This window comes from Labrus bergylta, chromosome 7 (genome assembly GCF_963930695.1).
Source record: "Labrus bergylta chromosome 7, fLabBer1.1, whole genome shotgun sequence".
NCBI lineage: Eukaryota > Metazoa > Chordata > Actinopteri > Labriformes > Labridae > Labrus > Labrus bergylta.
This window is the reverse complement of record NC_089201.1, coordinates 29,190,724-29,200,723: the sequence shown is the minus strand read 5'-3', so window position 1 is coordinate 29,200,723 and position 10,000 is coordinate 29,190,724. Positions and strand designations below refer to the sequence as shown.

At 40.6% G+C, this 10,000-nt stretch overlaps 1 protein-coding gene across 1 annotated transcript in view; it reads right to left on the bottom strand.

Annotated features, from left to right (window-relative positions):
* Positions 1-10,000, bottom strand: part of hgfb (hepatocyte growth factor b) — a 21,495-nt gene that overhangs the window by 1,199 nt on the left and 10,296 nt on the right. Inside the window, exons 8-18 of the mRNA XM_020652452.3 lie at positions 8,906-9,071; positions 8,666-8,799; positions 7,718-7,811; positions 6,507-6,637; positions 5,086-5,115; positions 4,252-4,369; positions 2,676-2,750; positions 2,283-2,432; positions 2,072-2,178; positions 1,548-1,690; positions 1-1,033 (exon numbers count right to left, since the gene is read on the bottom strand). The exon at positions 1-1,033 is cut by the window's left edge and continues 1,199 nt beyond it. Coding sequence (XP_020508108.2) covers positions 854-1,033; positions 1,548-1,690; positions 2,072-2,178; positions 2,283-2,432; positions 2,676-2,750; positions 4,252-4,369; positions 5,086-5,115; positions 6,507-6,637; positions 7,718-7,811; positions 8,666-8,799; positions 8,906-9,071 — 1,328 coding nt within the window. The 3' untranslated portion in view covers positions 1-853. The remainder of the gene's footprint in view (positions 1,034-1,547; positions 1,691-2,071; positions 2,179-2,282; positions 2,433-2,675; positions 2,751-4,251; positions 4,370-5,085; positions 5,116-6,506; positions 6,638-7,717; positions 7,812-8,665; positions 8,800-8,905; positions 9,072-10,000) is intronic.

The following is a 10,000-nucleotide window of genomic DNA, read 5'->3' as shown; positions in this document are numbered from 1 at the left end:
ATTAAAGTAACAAAAAAAATGCCTGGTTTGCTCCGAACTCAACCCAAGATATATATGTCCTTGTTACTGTCACATATAACAGTTTAAAGGGATACTTCACCTGTTGAAACATGAATCTGTATTGACATTGGGTCATATATGTAGAAATGTGAAATACATTTTGGTGTTGGTGCCTTCTTGGCCGAGAAAAGGCAGAAAGTGTCTTTTTGGCTCATGTGGATGAAATACACTAAATCCCAGAATGCACAGCACCGCAGGCCACTCCCACTAAGGTCCTCTATTTCAGAATCAGAATCAGAAATACTTTATTAATCCCAGAGGGATTGGTCTGTCGCTTCAGTTGTCGAAAATATGAGGAACTAGCGTTGTAGTTTCACCCCGCTAACCGCAACAGCTTCCGATGACGCAAAATTACGATTTTTTTGCGTCACTGGAAGCTCCTTTTCAGACTCAGAAATACAGAACTTTCCAGTCTCAGGGGGAAATGAGGACCATTCGATACATGACCATTCAAAAATACTACCAGGTTACTAATGATACAAAGCTTAATGCAAATGGGTGAAGTATCCCTTTAAATGGTCCCTTCTTTTACCATTAGCTGCTTTAGCAATCTATATCCTATGTCTAAGATATGAATGGCATCCACTTTTACTCTTCATTTGACCACATGGTGTGTTCAAGTCTTACTTCACAGTGTTTCCTTCAATCAGATTCATATCAGTCTGTGGGAAATGTAGATATGAACAACATAGAAAAACCATGTGTCCTGAGTGTACTGCTGGGTTTACATAAGGTAGCAGCTCTAGGTTTGTTTAGTCCCCATGGAGAGTGTTTTTGGTCCTTTTTGAAGTCTCTAGATGGTCTCCGGGTTGGGGTAGTATCTGAAGACCTTGTAGATCCACTGCGTGTAGAAGGGCACGTTGATGAAGATGCCAGGCTGGTTGGCGCGGGCGCAGCCTCTGCCGTGGACGCTGACTCCCACAATCACCCTGATGTCGCCGTCCTGACAAACGAGAGGGCCGCCGTAATCCCTCTGCAGAAGAAGAAAACAGATTTTTTTCTTGGTATAGTGGTTGACAAGTGGCTATCATTACTGTTTCGCGTTTAAAGAAAGCATTTTTTTTTTATGCTCTCAAAGACAGCCAGCGCTAACACCATTTGTGAACATGGACAGCTTTTTTTCCAAAGCTATACACCACAAGCACAAGGCTTTGATCGCTGATGAAATGTATTGCAACAGTCTCCAGCTGCTCCATTTTCTACAGACTGACTACTAAGCCTACGGATTCTAAGAACATGTGTCTGTGATGTGAAATCCAACCGAGCTTTTGAGGAGCTGATGCTTCACCCTGAGAACAATTACGTGTTCTAAAGGGTCTAACGTCTCTGTTCTTGTTTACCAACAGAAGACAGAATTCTCCATGTGAATTCTCAGTCTGGAGTGTTTATTCTGAGCACTGTTTTTTTTTAACAGTTATTCGCTTCATGTTTGAATGCTGAAAAAGCCCCTCATTAAGGAAGAGAATTATGAAAGAGTAACAGTTTACCTCACACACTCCCTCGTTCCGTTTGCCTCCTGCACAGATCTTGGTGTTGGTGATGTGAAGGCTCCCTCTGTGCATCTCTCTACACCTTTCGTTGTTGACGATGGGTAGGCTGACCGCCTTTAGTACGTCATCATGGCCAGTGCCTGCAAGTGTTCAAAGATTGCATTTTAATTACCCATGCTTAGGCTGCTACGTTTTTTGGCGCAATCTGATTTCAAGAGCAAAGTGTGGGGAAGGTCTGAATGTTTTTGCAGAAATCATAGCAGATTCAAACGTTTCATTTTGTGTATAGAAAGCCACCCAGCAAGAAGGACTGACCGATGGTTAAAAAAAACAACAGGCCTTAGATTTAGGGTTACAATATACATTTCACATCCACCTTTATAAAATAATTTCATGAAATGATATAGATCAATCCAAGACTGCTGAAGGAGAAATCCAATATAAAAGCAATATATCACAAACCTACAGGGAACGTATGAATACAACATCAGCAGTTATTGTCCAATATAGAATATCATTACCTTTAGTTTCTCCCCAGCCGTACATTTTACACATTGTTCCTTCTGGGATTGAGCACCCAGCCACAGGTAGCTGAATTGTATGAACATTGTCTGCTGGAAGGGCAGGCCTGGACAGAATGAATGAACACATTCATTCAAGTAAAAAACAAAATCAAAAATGCACACAAACATATGACAATGTATCTGCGAGATGACTTTCCCAGGAACTCACTTAGACAGCCTTATGAGGGCTAAGCTGGAGCCCTCAGGACCACATATCACATGAGCTATGCTGACTTCCTGTCTCATGGACCAGTCGGGAGCGCCGTCTCCAATATCTGAGACTCCTAACCACACCCGATACTCACTGAGGTCTGGAACACTGGACAGGCACAAGGCGAGAGTTAAAACTTAATAAAATAGCTCACTTGCCTTGCACAGATTGATAGGTACATACTGCAGAGAGCTGCTTAGGAGGTTGTGCTTCAATAAAGAGAAAAACATATCAAACTAAAAACATAAATCTTACACTGTATACACTAAGGGTATAACAGAACATAAACTTTCGAGCAAAGGGAATTTAGAGAAGTAAATTACATTAACAGAGAGCGAGCAATGAAGTTACCATGAGGAGAAGCACTGTCTGTCAGTGAGCACCCATTCCTCTCGTATAAGTGAGCCTCCACACCAGTGCATTGACCTAAAGAGAGGGCAAAGTAAAAAAAAAAAAATATATACATCAATTACTTATTTAGGGCACTGATAGTTTTAAGGTACCATGAAATAGTCGGGAATTTACATAAATGATATTCACCAAAAACGTTAGATGATGTAGATCTAAGGTAGTAATGCATCAATGTATGGCTGTTTAAGTGTACTGTGTCATGTTAACTGTTCAGATAAGTGATTTTAAAGACGGACAGAATTCTAAAAAACAAGTAAAACAAATTGTATTTGTGACTGTAAGACGCATTTAAAGGCTTTATATGTGATTTTCCACACATGTAATAGAAATCAAGTATCTCCTCTGAAAATAACTCTGTGAGTCATGACTGTCTACAATGGTTTTAACACCCGAGTCTCACTGTCTGTGATGTTTTCAGAGTTTTCAGAGTCCTATCTTCACTTTGTTTACATCGCCAGGACGGCCGGCTGACTCCTCCCCTCGTGTATAAAAGTTGTTTAATTGAGGGACTAGAGAAAAGAAGAATAACATACTGTACTCACTGCTTAACTGTGTTTCTAGATCACGCTCATTTCAGGTAAATTTACATGCAGTGTGAAGATACCAGCATAATAAAGATCACTAGCATTAGCATGCTAACACAACAATGCAGCGCAAGTTGTTTTGGTTTCATGCTGGTGCTCAAAGGCGACATCTGCTGGATCAAAAAATCACATATAAAGCTTTTAAATGTGTCCTAATAAAAAGCCAAGGTGGGTTCTATATCTCTATGATGCTATGTATGACCATAGAATGTACAAAACATGGACACAGTCTCAGCCACATCACCCATTGTTTACTGAAGAGGCCTCCTGAAGCTGAACGGCTGCTATCACCTTATTGGAAATGCTATCTCCACCTAACTCTCCATCAATCTAGAAACAGGCAAAGATGTGGAGTTGAGCAGATCTTAAGCCTCCTGGCAAATGGCTACAATGTGCCTACCTGTCATTCACCGTAGCAATACTCCATGTTATGCAAATGCAGCTTTCTTAAAATCAAAACGGATGCATCATGGAAGAGTTTTAAAAACTTCCCCCGTACAGTTATTACAAACTGAGAAATGAGCTAGAGAACAAACCACAAATTGCATTTTAATATGGGACCTGATGGGGATTCCTTGGCTTATGTAGCCGGCCTCAAGTGGACACTCAAGGCACTGCAGGTTTTACTCTTCAACATTGGCTTAATTTTTTCAACACCAGAGGATGCAGCGTGCATATGGACAATAAATATTTTCCATCGAGGCTGCAACTTTATGTAAAATCATAGAAAAATACACCACATTTGCACATTTTAGGCCATGGAGCATTGTAGGATTCCCTCTGAAGGGGCATTTAAACCCTTCACAAGAAAAAAAAAAGGGGGAAAACAAATTCCCCTGAAATTTCTAAAGAATTCAAGTCAGTATGCTCTACTGTTCTCCTTCAGTGGAGGAGGAAAAAAAATGTCCCAAATATGAAATGCATCACCATACCCTTTCTGTATGCTGACCATCCAACTGCCGTCAGATATGCCCACTGGAGCTCCTCCAACTATCCTGGTTCTTTTATGGACAAAGCACCCCACAGAGGACAGCTCACCTGTAGAGAAGGCTACATAAAAAACAAACACACACACACATACATATATATTAAATAACATATTCCACTGTGAAGTTCACAGCAGTATGTAACAGGACATGCATTTACATTCACAGGCAGATATATAATTTAATGGTGAGTTATTGTTTACACGGATAAAACACAAGAGGCACTTGAGCTGCCTAATGATCCCATATAACAACCATCGCAGTATACAAAACATAACCCATACACTAATGAGGCTATTCATTAAGGTGGTAAGTGAGACTGTTTATGTATCACATGGGTGTAATTTAAACTCCTTATGTAAAGTGATGAAGGGCTATATCTTATGTACTTGAGTTATTATGTGGAAAGAAAAATGCACACACACTGCACACACACACTTGTTCTGTTTATACACACAAATGCACAAAAACAGATGCCCCTTTGACAATTTTTTTTTTTTTTGTACATTTTTCATTTTTTATTTAAGTTGTACTGTGTTCACTTTTTGTTTGCAATCTTTGCTCTTTGCTGCTGTAACAATGTAAATTTCCACGTTGTGGGATAAATAAAGGATTATCTTATCTTATCTTAAAATAATGTAACGCATCATGTGGCATAAGAGAGCTGGAGAGCAAATAATAATTAATAAAAACATTAAAACAGTCACAGGCTTTCAAATACAGATCAGAAACTGAGCCCCGCACAAATACAAACAGACGGAGCAGCTGACAGATACTCACCCAGTGGAATGGTGTTCTGAGAAGAGTCACCTGCAAAGGCGAGAAGAGAGAAACACATGATTAGGCATTATTTACATTTTCAGGTAAAGAGGCAACCTCACATTGCCGTGTAAAAGTTATGGTTTCATATCAAAAGCAAAACCAATTATTTAAATATAATCTTTCCTATTTAAAGTCTTTATATTTGATTTTTCACACTTAAATGTAATATAAATAAAGTATCTCCTCTGAAAATAACTCTGTGAGTCATGACTGTCTACAATGGGTGTAACACCCGAGTCCCACTGTCTGTGATGTTTTCAGAGTTTTCAGAGTCCTATCTTCAGTTTGTTTACATCGCCTGGACGGCCGGCTGACTCCTCCCCTCGTGTATAAAAGTTGTTTAATTGAGGGACTAGAGAAAAGAAGAATAACATACTGTACTCACTGCTTAACTGTGTTTCTAGATCACGCTCATTTCAGGTAAATTTACATGCAGTGTGAAGATACCAGCAGAATAAAGATCGCTAGCATTAGCATGCTAACACAACAATGCAGCGCAAGTTTTTTTTCAAGGGCGACATCTGCTGGATCAAAAAAATATAAAGCATATAAAGCCTTTAACTGGTTAAGGCTAGCATTTTCATTTAGTTTCATACAATTTAAAGATCAATTACTTTACTCATATAACCTGGATTTGTTGTGTAATCCTTTAAGTTTAATTCCCAATCACAGTACATCACTCTCGCATGTTAATGTACTTTACATTGACTTACCGCAGAATAAATGGGCTAGATGCTTAGAAAATAAATAACCTTAACAGCTGTTGATCACAAAAGCTTTGAGTGCAAAACCAGACTTGTGATGGTAAGTATGGGAAATGTTTATTTCAGACATGCAGAACTAATGTCAGGTCTTTATTAGCTGGTACAAATCTGGTTTAAATATACAAGTTTATTGGCCAGACTTACTTTAGACACCAACGTCAGAGAAACACAACGCCACTAACACAGAGTAATGATCAAAAACAGGCAAACACACACGCACACGCACACGCACGCAAACACACACACACACACACACACACACACACACACACACACAGAGCCACATGTGGGAATGGTTAGAAAGAGCTCTTCCCTGTCTTCCGGATGAGTTGTGAATCTCCTTTAAGACATACAGTGACCTGTCAGTGTAGACATATCTACACAGTGGAAATTAAATCTGTGTGTGTGTGTGTGTGTGTGTGTGTGTGTGTGTGTGTGTGTGTGTGTGTGTGTGTGGACGCACCACAATATAGTGTGCAAACAAATCCACAAGCTCTGCCCGAATAGAAAAATCCTGAGCAATTTTCGATTTCTCAAAGTCACCTGGATTTTTTTTTACTAGCTGTGTTTCTATTTCTGATTGTGTTTATTGTTGAAGCTATTGCATGCACTCACATGGTTTGACATTGCAGTAGTCCCAGGGAATGGCAGAATTGTTGGAGTAGCACCAGGGACCATGTTTGTCCTTATCAGGGTTTCTGCAGTAGTTTCCCTCCAGCCCGGCCATCAGCATTCCCCTCTCGCCACTGAACAAACACACAAACACACACAAAAAAAAAGATCTAACAACTCATTCTCTCTCGTCAAACGCTCAACGTGCTAGAGATTCATTTTAAACATAATGGGACTTTTTTTGATTTACTTTTTGTGTATCCCTCTTTGAGAAAAGAACTTGGCATCTGATGAAAGCGAAAAAGTATAACTATTAAGCCGAACTAAATTAGTCAGATACGATCTAGACAATCAAAACTGCACAGCTGTGTAGGCTCTGTCTCTGTGGACAAGATAAGAAGGTGATCTGCAGAGAAATTACTCACCGAGACAGAATGCACCCACCTACACTCAAATGTATTATATGTGCTCATGCAGAAATATCCCACACGTGAGAATTGTAAAACTGCACACAGAGCTCGTTCCCACACTGAATTCAAAGGGTTTATATGGTATGGGATAAAACGGGAAACAGTAGAGGGAAGCTGGGTACCAAAACCATAAGTGATCCTTAGTTTTTCAAATCTATGTTTGGATAATGTATGTATTATTTCTAGAAGCTAGCAAAACAGTCAGCCCTCAGTGTGACTCACTAACCCTGACCTTTGACCCCTGGAGCAGGAGCCAAGCAGTGCAGCTGATTGGCTTTGAAGTGTTCCCTACAAAGGAGGAGTTTGGGGTCATAGGTGGGGAGTGAAGTGTATATCCCCCAGCCAAGTTATCACTGGGAGTCATTCCAGCTGCGTTAGGTCATCAGGTCTCCAGCCATTAGGAGATGCTAGAGATGCTAGTCACGGTATAGGAGCCGTTTTCCCCTCTGAGAAACCTGAGAGACCTGACTTGATCAGCTGACAGCACTGAAACGGCATCTTCCTCCTAATGAAACGTGTGAAATGTGCATCTCTTCTGCTCATTATCAGTGGGTTTCTTTTGATCGCATTCAGCTTTTCATACCTCACTTAGACTCTCTCTGATGAGTTATGTGCGGTTGGGTTGTTTGACATCTTGAGCTTGTCTAACAGTTTAATGATGAGACAAGTCTGTTTTCTGCATCATTCTGGAGTTTGGGAAAGTTATTATAGGTCAGAAAGAAAAAAGAGATCTAGTAGGCCGACCTGGTGCTGTGGTCTCTCCAGGGAGCACAGGGCAGGTTTGATCTAGTCCTTGACAGCTCTCCTTGGTAATTCTCTCCAAAGCCTTCATAGCAGTCTGTATTTGGACAAGAAGGGGACACAAGATGAGACGGATATTCTTCCTACTTCATGTCTGTACAAAGAAAATGCTTTTTCCCTTTTTCTTTTTTTTTTTAAATTAAACACAATAGGCTGTGCTAAATATTATATAGCCTCTGTAGCCATCACAACAATAGTTTGTGCAGTCTTTGCCATGAAGTATCGCTGTAGAAAAAGAACAAAGAAAACAACCCGAGGTGTAGTCAATCACACAAAGAAAAACTTCTCGCTATTGTGGTTGCAGCTTGAATTGGCAGAACTCAGAAGCTCTCCTTTGAAAAACACATAAATAAGATTTTTAAACTATCCGTCACCCTGCATCTAATTTTATATGTGGGAATGTATTCAAACCCCAAAAAGGGTAGACCACAACACGACCACCGTGAGGTTTTATAATCCCAGTGCAACTCCAAGTAATCTCAAAGACATATCCCCCAGAAGATCTCTTGGGGGATTTTGCATTTGTGCACTCAGCCATTGATCTACATCTTTGCCTTAAAAAATCTCATGCTACCCAAGCAAGAATCCCATCCAGCACTAATCCCTCCACTCCATCTTCCCCTGTCCAGTAAACCCTGACAGTCTGTGACGTTGAGTGGCTGTCAGAGTTGGTTAGTGTGAGACATGGTGGTCAGTTCCCACAGTCTTATAGGACTACAGATCTCCGCAGGGATACAACACTGGGGTTACAAGCCAATATGAGCGGCTACAGGGTCTCATGTGAACTCTACAAATATGAAAATGCTGAATATTTCTCTGCTTCAGAAGACGAGAAAATCCGCTTTTCCCTCTTGCTCTTTTGATTGTTAAATAAAGCCATAAGTTTCTCACCACTGACAGGCTTGTTTTGGGTGCCGCACTGAACGATGTTGGTGCAGGACATCGTGCGGACTCTTGGGTCCGTCGTGAAGCACCAGGGGAGTTCTTGGCCATCTGGATTGCGGCAGTAGTTTTCTCTCAGGTCTCTGGAAAAAAAACAGGGAATGTCATCCAGTAATCTGTGCAGAGATAAACGCATGCAGGTTGACAAGCTGAGTGTATGGCTGTTTTTAAAGCAATAGTGAGACTCACTTGCAAGGGTAGGCTTCAGGTATGAATGTGTGGTTATGGGGGTACTGGGAGTCCCAGTGTTGGCAGGTCAGGCCGGTGGGCAATATGTCCATTGTCCCCCTATAACTTTCTCCTCTGCCCTGGTAACATTGCGTGGTTTCAACCAGATTGCTTTTGGGAGATGTTTCTGTGAAAGAGCAAAAGAAAATGAAAAATCAATAAAATGCTGAAGAACCCCTCAGCAGGTAACAACCAGATACTGTAAATATTAATGGACGAAGCCTGGGTGACGTAAGCCATCTGTTGCGGCAGGGGGGCTCCATAGGCTCATCGGCAGCCTAACTTTCAGTCAATCTAACGACAGGCTGAGAGCTGGAGCTGAGGCGGGTTTTTAAGTCTGTTGATGAACCGTATCATTTCGCCCACCTGTCAATCATGTCAGCTATGCGCCTTACTATGGATAACATGTATTGTTCATGAAATCTAAATGGAGTCATTTAAAAAAAAAAAAAAATCACCGCCCTCACAGTGTGTACCTGTGATGTCAATAACTAATCAGACCTATTTCCTTTTTCTTGTAGCAGGCTATACATGTTAATTTATGCTGTAAAAACATTTTTTTTTGGCTGTGGTGTTTATGTGACTTCCAGGATTCCTGGAGCCAGCCTCAAGCGGACACTTGACGACCTGCAGGATTTTGCACTTCTGCATTGGCTTCATTTTTAAAAACCGGAGGTTGCTGCTTTGTTACAACCCTATAGTATTAGGTTTAATATAGACACATTTTTTTTAACTTTCAAAATAACTGAACACCTACTATATTTAAGACAAATACAGAACATTTAAGGTAGCAAAGGATTATATTTGTGCTACAGTAGGTAATTCCCAAAAATCTACTCCATCCTGAATTTTCAGGTTCAAATTAGAAAAAGGACTTGGAATATAACCTGCAATTTGGACAGAAAAAGCTGAGACTCACATAACCTCCAAGTCTGGATGCAATTGATGGAGATATGTGGGAAACTATAATTAAGAAAAATGATGATCTGCAGAGAGGATTGGAAACGAGTAAACTTGGTAAGAGTTTAGGTAAGCTGGCTGCACTTAAACATTGAT